Raw genomic sequence first — 12,007 nt, forward strand, 5'->3', positions numbered from 1 at the left:
CACAGTGCCAGAAATGAAAGATCAACCAATAAGACTCATCTCGAGGTTCAGAGGATAGTGTGCTTGGTAAATACTCACACAGTAGTATGGTTACCGGATAGTTGGGTAGTTTTGGCCGCAGCCTTTGTTGTCGCGAAAAACAGCACGTCAAGCTCACAGAAACCATGGCAGACTACGACAGCGACTCCTCAGAACAGGAGTTCACTGAGACCAATGTACTACTTGGCTATGCCACCAAAGACGCCGATGAGGACACCATCAGTCGTCTCGGCGGCCAACCAGTAAGTCTTTCTCATCAGATCTCACACCCCGCCAAACGACGACCGGGAGATGGGCAATGATTGACACGCCGTCTACCTGTAGGAGTGGCTGAACCCCGATCAACCAGCCTCGGCGGCCTTAGCGCGCTGTAAAGTGTGCAACGACATCATGGTTCAACTCTTGCAGCTCAACGGTGAGCTTCCCGAAAGGTTCCCCGGCCATGAGCGCCGTCTCTATGTCTTCGCGTGCCGCAAGCCGACATGCCAGCGCAAGCAGGGCAGCATCCGCGCTATGAGAGGTGTCAGGATATCCAAGGACGCGCCCGCAGTCGGGACAAAGAAGGCCGAGACGAAACCTCCGAAAAAGACAGTCGAGGAGGCACCCAAAAACACCGATGGCCCTGGCCTCGGCAGTGCGCTGTTCGGCGGCGGTAGCGTCTCAGGCACAACAAACCCGTTTGCAAGCAACGCGAACCCCTTTAGCACGGGAACATCTTCGAGCAGCCCCTTTGGCACCACCGCGCCGGCATCGAGCCTCTTCTCCAAGCCGGCAGCCGAGCCTGAGCAGCCTAAGCAGCCCGAGCAACAGCAAAAGGAGGTCAAGGATCCGGCAGCGTCCCTCCCCAAGACCTTCGCCGAGACTCTCAATCTCAACAACCCGCAGACCCCTTCCGGCCCGCCCCCTCCACCGGAGCCTTGGCCTGCGGCCGACGCTCTGCCTAAGCCATACCCGCTGTCCTACCTCGCGGACGCCGAGTTCGAGACACTGGACCCGGAGCCCATGCCTGTGCCTCAGAATTCGCGGATGGAGGTCGACAACGAGGGTGGCGCCGGCGCCTCGGGCGGCGACACCAAAGACGTTTTCGAGTCGTCCATGGACGCCGTGTTCCAAAAGTTCGCAGACCGCATGGCGCAGAACCCGGAGCAGGCCATCCGCTACGAGTTCGCCGGCACGCCCCTGCTGTACTCCAAGGCCGACGCTGTCGGCAAGGCCCTCGGCGGTGGCGGAAGGATGCCAAGGTGCGGCAACTGCGGCGCTGGGAGAGTGTTTGAAGTACAGATGACGCCGCACGCCATCACGGAGCTTGAGGCCGAGGAGCTGTCGCTCGAGGGCATGGATTGGGGTACGATCATTGTGGGGGTTTGCGAGGTGGACTGCCAGCAGAGAGGGGTCGAGGCTGGTGAGGCAAGTTACCTTGAGGAATGGTGCGGCGTTCAGTGGGAGGAGATGGAGAAGCGATGAACGTTTTGGTTTACAAAAGGGGCGGAAAAGCAAGCTAAAGGTTTAGACACTTTCATGACACTTGGAATCGGAAGAATTCATGACATCTCGAACTTTGTGGTATGTCTCATATTCAGGGATATACTCTATGGTTCCCTAATTCAAAAGTCACAGTGAACGCCGGTAATTTTGCCGTCATGCTCTCTTCCAGCCCTAACTCCATTGAAGGAGCTATCAGTGGCCGAGGGGAATTTTCCGCTCTTGTTCCCCCTGTCTTTCCTATTTCTCTTCCCCTCACCAAAAACCAGCGGCAGCAGCCTGTAATGTACTAATCTGTTTTCAACTCATTTAAACAGTCTCCTCCCATGATCTCCGGATAACTCTCGAGAACATGTCGACGTTGACGTCCTCCCTGATTTCCGACTTCTTGGCCTCGTTCTCGGTATTCTTTGGCACAGTAACAATACCGTTGTCACCGACAGTCCAGCCGGCAACTTCGGTGACGAACTTGGTGGTGGCGTCAGAGTTGAGGCCGAGCCACGACTCAAGCTGAGACAGCTTGACCTCACGGAAGGCCTGGGCGACGAGGTTGGCAATGTTGGTGCGGATGAGGTCCTCGAAGCCCGAGATATCGGCAATGAGGTCGGCACAGAGATCGTCGCCGTCAATGGTGTTCCAGAAGCGAGCATACTCGGAGCCCTCGAGCTGGGTGTTCAGGAGACGCAGCTTGGCGACGGCCTCGGCAAGCTCGCCTTGGGCAATTACGGAGGGGTTGATAAGATGCAGGGCGAGGCTGAACTGCGGTGACGGAAACTGGGTCATGGCCTTGACGAGTATGTTGGTGACGACCTCGTCCTTCATGCGGTCAGGGTTGAGCTGGTATCTAAAGAGAGGCGCCAAGGCGCATTGGGTTAGCAATTTTGGCCTGACGATCGCATGCAGGTTTTATATTCGAATGTTTTCCGGTTTCGTTCAGGCAACACCTTAAGCTGACTTCAGTTGCGACCGAGAGGTTCATGACGGAACAGCCAGTGCATATCAGGTAATAGGAAACGTTTACATGATCATCATATAACCGGCGCAGGACCATGACAAATGTTGACAAGCCAAAGACAACGTGCACAAGAGATGCGCAGTGGTAGAATGCATCAGGGAGGGGGTCAGCTCACAGCTTCAAGAGTGTCCGGTTCGCATTGCAGTCGCAGTACTTTTGCTCGCACTGCTCCTGCAGGTACGACTCAAGGCTAACGACGGCCTCGGGGTTGTAGCGCTCCAGACCATTGATGATGTTAACAATGTATTCGGGCCGCTCGGGCGGATCTTCGCCGTTCAACATGGTTGCTGGTGTTGTTGACGTGGGGGGGGGTGTGTGGAAGGAGTGGTGGTTTTCGAGATTCGGCGGGTTAGGAGAGGTATCGTGGAGGGGGAGGACGTGGAAGAAATCGGTGCCGCTGGTGGGGCTAAGGCCGCACTGGCAAAAGATTTCCAAAAGCACGAAGTGCAAATGTTGTGTGGAAATCGCTTGGGTCGTCGAATGAGGCTTAGCGTCGGCAAAAGGGGAAAGATATAGCCGACCTGGCTAACCGAATGACTAAGCATCGCCTGGGGGACGGGATGCACAGGTGGGTCCCTGTCCTTGTATGAAGGAAACACCGTCATTGACTAAGACGTCCTACAGGGGTTAGCTACCTACCTACGGAGTACCTTAGTCGTGACAAGTGAGGGAAGCTAATAACTAGTTTTAAACAACATGAAGTGAAGTTGTCGGTATGCCATATCGATCTTCTTCTGCCTCAGTCTCGCCAAAGTCACTCGTTTTTATGCTCATGTCTGTACATCATCTTCTATAAGTTTACGTTTCTGATATTGCCGCTGCCATGCCGAGCCCACACAAGAAAAGGAAACTTAACGACAAGTCCTCGTCCGGAGTGCCCTCGCGGGGACTGGAATATTTCTTCTCAAAGCAGAAGGAGAATGGTGCATCGACATTTAAAACCACTACAGAGTTGCCATCAGAGACCCCAGACTCAGGAGATCAGCACTCACGGTTGACAGACGAGGAACTTGCACGGAAGCTGCAAGCGGAATGGGATGCCGAAATACAAAACGAAAGGGCAAGTTCAACACCGTGTCCAGAGCCTGTGAAAGATCCAGGCCCTCAATTTCCATCAAACAAGGCAGAAGAGTCCACCAACGAGCAGCCCGACGTTGACCTTTCGTCGAGACCTGCCATGCTTCCAGAAGCGTCGAAGAACACCTTGTCACTGTCCTCTGTAGCCAACGCCGAAGATGCTATTGCAACAACAATTCCTCTGGACCAAAGCCCTTTGACCTTCAATCCTTCAGACTTTGTTCCTCAGCTCAAGACACACTGGGCTGCCGAGGGTGGCCATGCATCTTACGCATTCTTGACCCGATGCTTCATTCTGGTGAATGCGACGCAAAGCCGCATCAAAATAGTAGATACACTTGTCAATTGTATCAGGGTCTTGATCGAAGCCGATCCCGAAAGTCTGCTGCCAGCTGTATGGCTTGCGACCAATGCCATCTCGCCCCCTTATATCTCCTTAGAGCTTGGTTTGGGAGGTTCGGCAATCTCCAAGGCGCTCAAGCAAGTATGCGGCCTAGACAGTCGAGCCTTGAAGACGATTTACGACAAGTACGGCGATGCGGGAGACGTTGCTTTTGAGGTGAAGAAAAAGCAAAGCTTCACTTTACGGAAGCCGAAGCCTTTGACAATCAAGGCTGTGTATCAGTCGCTGGTCAAAATTGCCAACACTCAGGGCCAAGGAAGTGGGGAGGCCAAACAGAGGATCGTGGATCGACTTTTGCAGGATGCCCGGGGTGGTGAAGAGAGCAGATATATCGTGCGGACGCTGTGCCAGCATGTCAGTTTTACAGTCCGTCTCCTCTCTTGATCATTTACTGACATGACAACAGCTACGTATCGGAGCTGTGAAAACCACTATGCTAATAGCCCTCTCCCGGGCTTTTCTACTTTCAAGACCCCAAGGGGCTGATTTCCCCTTGCGGTCAACCAAAGATCTTCAGAAGTTGAAAAAGGAAGAACTGGCTGAAGTATGGAGTAGGCCGGAAGAAATCGTCAAAGCTTGCTTCGCGCGACGTCCCAACTACAACGACCTCGTACCAGTCTTGCTAGAAATCGGCGTCTGTGATGAGCTTTTACTTCGTTGCGGTTTAACTCTTCACATTCCCCTACGGCCGATGTTGGGTAGCATCACGAGGGACCTCTCGGAGATGCTTACCAAGCTTCAAGGCAGAGATTTTGCCTGCGAGTTCAAGTATGATGGTCAACGTGCCCAAATCCACTGTGACGAAAAGGGCAAGGTTACAATTTTCTCACGCCATCTGGAACTCATGACTGATAAATACCCTGATTTGGTCGCTTTAATGCCCAAAATCCGGGGTCAGGGCGTGGATAGCTTTATTATGGAGGGCGAAGTCGTCGCGGTGGATAGTGGGACAGGAGAGCTCAAGAATTTCCAGACCTTGAGCAACCGTGCACGGAAAGACGTTGCTATTGGGAGCGTACAAGTCAATGTGTGCATGTTCGCCTTCGACCTCATGTTCCTCAATGGCCAGCCCCTACTGGATCGTCCGTTCCGAGAACGGAGGGAGCTGTTGCGGTCCATGTTTATAGAGGCTCCTCGTCAGTTTACTTGGGTGAAAAGCCTTGACGCAACATCGCACGACTCTGACGCCGTCCTGGAGTTTTTCAAAGCAGCGACCGACATCAAGTGCGAAGGCATTATGGTGAAGATTTTGGACAACTTGACCAACATCCCATACCGAGGTGACGAGGCACTAGAGGTTGGTGGAGAGGTCGCCGAGGAACCCCGAACACCTTCGAAATCGAAATCGAGAGGCAGAAGCGGCAAAGATGAGGAGGTTGGCACGAAGAAAAATGGCCGGCGGAAACCCCTTTTAGCCACATACGAACCTGATAAACGTCTAGATTCGTGGTTGAAGGTCAAAAAGGATTACAACGCGAGCTTCGATACTTTGGATATGATACCGGTTGCCGCATGGCATGGACAGGGCCGAAAGTCCAAATGGTGGTCGCCTATCCTCATGGCCGTCCGTAACGAACACACCGCTTCTCTTGAAGTCGTATGTAAATGCATGTCCGGGTTCACGGACGCCTTCTATAAGGCGAACAGAGACTTCTACGACGACGGCGAGCTAAACGGTGGGAATAGAAATAATACCCGAACGCAGCAGCCGGCGTTCGTCGAGTACTCGGGGCCGGAGCCTGACGTGTGGTTCGAGCCGCAGGAAGTGTGGGAGATGGCATTTGCGGATATTACCTTGAGTCCGACGTACACAGCCGCGATCGGCTTGGTCAGCGAGGATCGTGGATTGAGTCTGCGGTTCCCGCGGTTTTTGAAGAAGAGGGAGGACAAGAGTATGGACGAGGCGAGCACGAACGAGTTTCTTGCTGCCTTATGGAGGAAGCAAGAGGCAAAGGCGCCAGCTAAGGAGGGACGTGATGAGTATAACGACCTTGAGGAGTGATACTCGGTTAAACGGATACGAACTCTGTCAGCGGTGCTGTCTACGTTTTGAATTCAAGCCCGAGATACCAACATGTTTATCTGACCAGCTACAAAGTCGTGGATAGACCCCCAGCAGACGCTATGTCCCGGTAGAGGCGGGATATAAGTCCAGTGCACTGGCTAATCGGAGTACTCTCGATTAGATGCTTGGCATTATCGACCGAGACAACAAGCTTAAATGCAGTAGATGGACTCGGGATAAAGCTGCTGACCATAATAGGAATTCTGTAAGAATGTAACAAACCACAGACCCGTGACTGCCCAACCGTCAGTTTGGTCTAAGACTTGGTCATTTCCTGGATGGCTAACTGCACCCATGCCCTCTCTAGTTCCGATAACGAGGCTTTCCCTTGAATTATATATATACTTAAATTCAGTGTCAACTTTGTTCCGTGATTTGGTGATTACGATGACGGGATGAATATTAGGACGAGTCGTCTCAGCTACCCACATCTCACAGGAGAAGACAAGGGGGTCTAGTTTGAGGATTCTTGTTGTACCCAGCGAGTATCAATCACCACTCAACTGGAAATTCAACAATCTCGCCTCTCCCGATGACAAATTTAAGTATCAGGGATCACTGCCCAATACTCCCGAAAGGCGCACCTTGGGAGCTAGGGGTCGTGAGCTGGTGCTCCACGCAGGTTTCGCCTGCGCCGGTTCGCGCTAATTAGGCTTGCTTAATCCTGATCTCCATCATTTGGCAGCATTCATTCTCTGGGCTATTAAGCTGAAGACTGCCACGGAGCTCATAAATAGAACTGCGTTATAGAACTGCCGGCTGAATTAATTGAGCTCACACACCATTTCAAGGGACCAACATACTGCCTTTCTAGATACTTCTCTCTCTTCATCATCTGTTCTTGCCTCGATGAAAAGACGTCGCAAGTTCGGTAATGTAGCCTTGAGATACAGTCGTTAGGTAAAGCACGTATTCGTCAATTTTCCATGGTTAGGCCTCACCATGCTGATCCTGGTAACTGTCTGCTTCAGTGTGCAAGTGAAGCTGGACACTTCAAGCGACAAAAGTGAAATGCGGCAAGCTTGGCGAACTAGAATATCGCACGTTCCAAACCGTTCGATAGGTATGAGATTGTACGATTGATGTAATAGGTTAAAAGACGTGATGCTGTTATGGGCATCGCTAATGGGAGCTTGGTACTTGGCGCTAGCTACCGCGATACATGTGAACCTGGAAGGTCCCGATATGCTGGGCGATTCGATACATGCATATTAAAGGATGAACCCTCAGGGGTCCATGCACTTATTGAAGGAAGTGCATCAGTGCGCAGTAGCATTGCCAGGCTGGCCAGGCTGGGTTTAAGGTTAGGGGGTGCAATCCACTGACAGGTGCTTCCTCGACCACCTCATCCTCTTGGCGAATACCGACGAGGTGCATCTGCTGGATCACCGAAAACAGACGATCACGTAAAGCAACCGAGCAGCCGCTAATACCACGACGTCTTGGACGACCTTGTCCAGGTCCTGGTTGGACTGGCTGTCTCATCCCGCCAGATCGCCTCTTTCATCATCAACTTTCACCCCAGGTAGTCCAGAGGCTCTTTACCAGCGACAACACCAAACATCATGGCGGTTAATCGGATTCGCGGGGCCTTTGCCGTTCCTAGGAAGGGAGAGACCTTCGAACTGCGTGCAGGACTTGTTTCCCAGTATGCGTACGAGCGCAAGGAGTCGATCCAGAAGACGATCATGGCAATGACGTTGGGCAAGGACGTGTCAGCTTTGTTCCCTGATGTTCTCAAGAACATTGCTACAGCAGACTTGGACCAGAAGAAGCTGGTTTATCTATATCTGATGTGAGTCTGCACTCCAGACCGATCTCGGGTCACCAAGATGGTTTGCCAAAGCAGTCGTTGACACCAAGCCAGGAACTACGCGAAGTCGCATCCAGACCTCTGCATCTTAGCCGTCAACACATTCGTCCAAGACTCCGAAGACCCGAATCCTCTCATCCGTGCGCTGGCGATCCGAACGATGGGCTGCATCAGAGTTGATAAAATGGTGGATTACATGGAAGAACCGTTGCGGAAGACACTGAGAGACGAATCGCCATACGTCCGCAAGACGGCCGCTATTTGCGTCGCTAAGCTTTTCGACCTCAATCCTACGATGTGCATAGAAAACGGATTTCTGGAATCCCTCCAGGAGCTGATCGGTGACCCGAATCCCATGGTGGTTGCGAACTCGGTCCAGGCGTTGTCAGAGATTACCGAGACCGCACCAGAGACAAGAGCGCTCGTGGTGACCCCGACTACGTTGAAGAAGCTGCTGATGGCCCTGAACGAGTGTACGGAGTGGGGGCGCGTCACTATCTTGACTACACTGGCCGACTACCCGGCAACAGACGCCAAGGAAGCCGAACACATCTGCGAGAGAGTTGCGCCGCAGTTCCAGCATGTAAACCCCAGTGTGGTTCTGGCAGCTGTCAAGGTTGTCTTCATCCATATGAAGGCTGTCAGCCCTGAGTTGGTACGCTCTTACCTCAAGAAGATGGCGCCACCTCTTGTGACTCTCGTGGCTTCTGCTCCTGAGGTTCAATATGTGGCTCTCCGCAACATCGACCTTCTTCTCCAGGCCAAGCCCGATATTCTCAGCAAGGAGCTGCGTGTGTTTTTCTGCAAATACAATGACCCTCCCTACGTCAAGCTCCAGAAGCTCGAGATTATGGTGCGGATAGCCAACGAGAAGAACTTTGACCAGCTTCTTGCGGAACTGAAAGAATACGCTCTCGAAGTCGATATGGACTTCGTCAAGCGTGCAGTCAAGGCGATTGGCCAAGTAGCAATCAAGCTCGAGAGTGCTAGCCAAAAGTGTGTGAATGCGCTGCTTGACTTGATCGCTACGAAGGTCAACTACGTTGTTCAGGAAGTGGTTGTGGTAATTAAAGATATCCTTCGAAAGTACCCCGGTTACGAGGGCGTCATTCCGACACTTTGCAAGTATATCGATGAGCTGGATGAGCCGACTGCTAGGGGATCATTGATCTGGATTGTGGGAGAGTACGCCGAGAAGATCAATAATGCAGACGATATTCTGGCCAGTTTCGTGGACGGTTTTATGGAAGAGTTCACACAGGTTTGTCAAGCATCCCCTATACGCTTGAAGGGCTAGCTAACATGATATAGACGCAACTTCAAATCCTTACCGCAGTTGTCAAGCTCTTCCTCAAGAAGCCTAGCAACACTCAAAGCCTAGTCCAAAAGGTCCTCCAACAGGCCACAACAGACAACGACAATCCAGATATTAGAGATAGAGCTTACGTCTACTGGCGCCTTCTGTCAGGCGACTTGGACATTGCCAAGAATATCGTGCTGTCGCAGAAGCCTGCCATTGCTACAACCATGACCAGCCTTCCGCCAGCGCTACTTGAGCAACTACTCGCAGAGCTTTCCACTCTTGCTTCAGTGTACCACAAGCCGCCAGAATCCTTTGTTGGCAAGGGCCGCTACGGAGCAGACGAGATCCAACGTGCAGCCATCCGCGAGCAACGACAGGAAGCAGCCGAAAATCCAATTGCAGCGTCGGTGGCGGCCGCAGCCAACGGCACTACCTCGTCACAAAACAACATCGAAAACCTTCTCGACATCGACTTCGATGGCGCCGCTCCTGCGTCGGCTGAGCAGCAGAGCAATGTCCACACTCCAGACCGAGTATCTAGCCCCTCGGGAGGTGCTCCTTCTAGTGCTATGGCTGATATGATGGGTCTCTTCGACGCCCCTCCACCGCCGCAGCAACAGCAGGCAATGGCTAACCCAATGAGCTCTGGTGCAGGCGGCAGTGGCATGGATGACATGATGAATGGTTTCTCCGGGCTTGATTTTGGGAACACCGGATCGGGCCAGCCCCTGCCGGCTGCCATGCAATTACATCCAACCCCACAAGCACAACAGCCGAGCGAAGGAAACGGGAAGAAGACGAATGAGGACTTGTTGGGGCTCTTCTAGATCAGTGACTAATGGGGGCTTGTTCTCTGGAAGTCCAAGCATGCTGTTAGGAGTAGGTTGATATATGACAAGAACGAAGCCATGAAAAGCCTGCTTCAATTTTTCTATTTTTCGCCAGACCAAATGTATATACTCGAAAAGGGGGTGTCTAGCCCAAACACCCATGGCGCCGTCCTCCAAGATGCCTCATATCCTTGACTCGATTCGTATCCAGCGTTTTGACTCGTGCATTCTGGCATGGGTATCCTACGTCCTTCTCACGTGTAACTGAGGCTTAGAGACCTCACTCTGACTCCTTTTCTCTGTATCGGTCCGCCTACTGCGCAACGCCCTCGACCTTTCCACCAACGGTCCCATCCATCGGGGGGCCGTCGTTGACGCCGCCGGCGGCGGCCCTGTCACGTTCCCACTCGGCGGGGGTCTGGCACTTTGCGCTCCAAGCGTGGATCTGCGCAATCTCGTCTTTGAGGGCGGCGTTGACAAGGCGGTGACGCTTGAGCGAGGTTTGCTTCTCGAAAACGGGGGAGACGATCGTGGAGGTGAAGGCTTGGCCACAGCCGCCTAGGAAGGACGACAAAAATGTCAGTCTCTAGGATGAATATGTATATGTATATGGACGTAGGATAGGTGGCAGAAGAGTCGCGATGCATGCGCTGCGCGGTGCGCCGGCAGGATGACTTGTGTTTCTAATACGGCGGGGCATGACGTGGGGTTACGATGTCTTGGAAGGGAGGGGACGCGTACCAGACATGTCTGTGACCTCGACGTGAGTTGCCTGGAGGCGTTCGGTCAAGACAGCCTTCAGAGAGGCTTCCGTTATCTGGTTTGCCATTGCACGAGAGAGATTTGACTATGTATGTTGTTTGCGCTTGACGGATGTGCTTTGCGACGACCGGGTGCCGGAGGCGATGTCGAAAATCGGAGGGGCTTAGGTTCTGCTGTGGCGGTAGTGGGCTGTACAGTGATTAGATTGATTAGATGGTGGGGTTCCTGCAGTTCCGTCATCGGGCTCCGTTCAGTGGCTTGCTCCACGGCTTGATTGTTGGGCTCACTGTCTGCAGCAAAGACACAGAAATATCCATGTATAGGACATGCATTGGCTTTCAGAGATCTTTCAAGGGCCACAAAAGAATACGAAAAAACAACAATAATACATACATGCATTACGAATAAATACGCGGGGAGGACAACAAATCTCTGACAATGTCGATGCGAATAATCAGCTCCCACCACAGGAGCGTAGCTGTTGGATGGCATTTCAGGTAACCGACCCAAAGATTGGTTGCTTGGCATACAAAGAATGAGTTTGCAAATTGCTCTCGTGCGTTTTCCAACCCTTTTCAAAAAAAACTACCATTACCTATCGACACCATCCATCCATCCTCAATGCACACCCACATACAGCCGCTCCCGCGGTCACATCTCCAGACCGCGCAATTCTAACGCGATAAGCGCCGTAAGTAATGTCATGATCATAGCAGGCCGCGCAAGGATATTACCTTGAGATAGCAAGAGTTGAGCTGGATTTTGTTTCTGATATTTGTTAAATATGCGTTGATGAAATCGGAATTAGAGAGAAAGCAAAGTATACAATAACCAACACCTATGAATAAGGAATAAAAAGTTGTCCGCTGATAGAGGACCAGACTGCGGACATGATCATCCCTTAGAAAAAGGGAAGGAGAGGCAAAAAATTGTTCCGAAACCGAGAATCGAACTCGGGGCTATGCCTAACCTCTCATAGAGATGAGAGGGCATCATGTTGGCCACTACACCATATCGGATGTATTAGATGATTTCCCTACGCCATTTTTGATGTCTTATTTCTAAGAAAACTATTTTTCATTCTACCCACCTCGTCCAGTGTCAGGTTTGTGCATTCTATCGAGAGACAACCGGGTTCTCATATCTTACCACGGCGCAATCATGTTACGTGTTCTCAATAGTAACTATGCGAGTAAAGGACGCGAGCGTTACATTCCT

At 52.1% G+C, this 12,007-nt stretch overlaps 6 protein-coding genes and 1 non-coding gene across 7 annotated transcripts; 3 read left to right on the forward strand and 4 right to left on the reverse strand.

Moving 5' to 3' along the window:
* Positions 1-14: 14 nt before the first annotated feature.
* On the forward strand, positions 15-1,587 carry LY79DRAFT_632954 (programmed cell death protein 2). Its single transcript, XM_060562204.1, has 2 exons — positions 15-281; positions 364-1,587. Exons 1-2 carry the CDS (start codon positions 165-167, stop codon positions 1,501-1,503), a joined length of 1,257 nt encoding a protein of 418 aa, XP_060413685.1. The 5' UTR covers positions 15-164; the 3' UTR covers positions 1,504-1,587.
* Position 1,588: 1 nt separating this feature from the next.
* On the reverse strand, positions 1,589-2,994 carry LY79DRAFT_555319 (GANP/Nin1/mts3/eIF-3 p25 family protein). The gene is made up of 2 exons (XM_060557923.1): positions 2,652-2,994; positions 1,589-2,365 (listed from the first exon to the last, which is right to left on the reverse strand). Exons 1-2 carry the CDS (start codon positions 2,816-2,818, stop codon positions 1,831-1,833), a joined length of 702 nt encoding a protein of 233 aa, XP_060413686.1. The 5' UTR covers positions 2,819-2,994; the 3' UTR covers positions 1,589-1,830.
* A 182-nt stretch (positions 2,995-3,176) lies between these two features.
* LY79DRAFT_632961 (DNA ligase I) lies at positions 3,177-6,018 on the forward strand (the record flags this gene model as incomplete). The annotated part of the gene is made up of 2 exons (XM_060562206.1): positions 3,177-4,370; positions 4,423-6,018. The coding sequence occupies exons 1-2, from the start codon at positions 3,360-3,362 to the stop codon at positions 6,016-6,018; spliced, it is 2,607 nt and encodes an 868-aa protein (XP_060413687.1). The 5' UTR covers positions 3,177-3,359.
* A 1,628-nt stretch (positions 6,019-7,646) lies between these two features.
* LY79DRAFT_516334 (adaptin N terminal region-domain-containing protein) lies at positions 7,647-10,024 on the forward strand (the record flags this gene model as incomplete). Its single annotated transcript, XM_060554808.1, has 3 exons — positions 7,647-7,876; positions 7,949-9,155; positions 9,206-10,024. The coding sequence occupies 3 exons, from the start codon at positions 7,647-7,649 to the stop codon at positions 10,022-10,024; spliced, it is 2,256 nt and encodes a 751-aa protein (XP_060413688.1).
* A 316-nt stretch (positions 10,025-10,340) lies between these two features.
* LY79DRAFT_516463 (bola-like protein) lies at positions 10,341-10,856 on the reverse strand (the record flags this gene model as incomplete). Its single annotated transcript, XM_060554824.1, has 2 exons — positions 10,341-10,585; positions 10,769-10,856. 2 exons carry the CDS (start codon positions 10,854-10,856, stop codon positions 10,341-10,343), a joined length of 333 nt encoding a protein of 110 aa, XP_060413689.1.
* LY79DRAFT_224272 (uncharacterized protein) lies at positions 10,758-11,691 on the reverse strand. Its single transcript, XM_060551628.1, has one exon. The coding sequence runs from the start codon at positions 11,315-11,317 to the stop codon at positions 10,841-10,843; it is 477 nt and encodes a 158-aa protein (XP_060413690.1). The 5' UTR covers positions 11,318-11,691; the 3' UTR covers positions 10,758-10,840.
* A 30-nt stretch (positions 11,692-11,721) lies between these two features.
* Positions 11,722-11,808, reverse strand: LY79DRAFT_t139. The gene has a single exon. It is a non-coding gene; the product is annotated as a tRNA-Glu (tRNA).
* Positions 11,809-12,007: the final 199 nt, after the last annotated feature.

This window comes from Colletotrichum navitas (genome assembly GCF_030913465.1).
Source record: "Colletotrichum navitas strain CBS 125086 chromosome Unknown LY79scaffold_33, whole genome shotgun sequence".
Classification (NCBI taxonomy): domain Eukaryota; kingdom Fungi; phylum Ascomycota; class Sordariomycetes; order Glomerellales; family Glomerellaceae; genus Colletotrichum; species Colletotrichum navitas.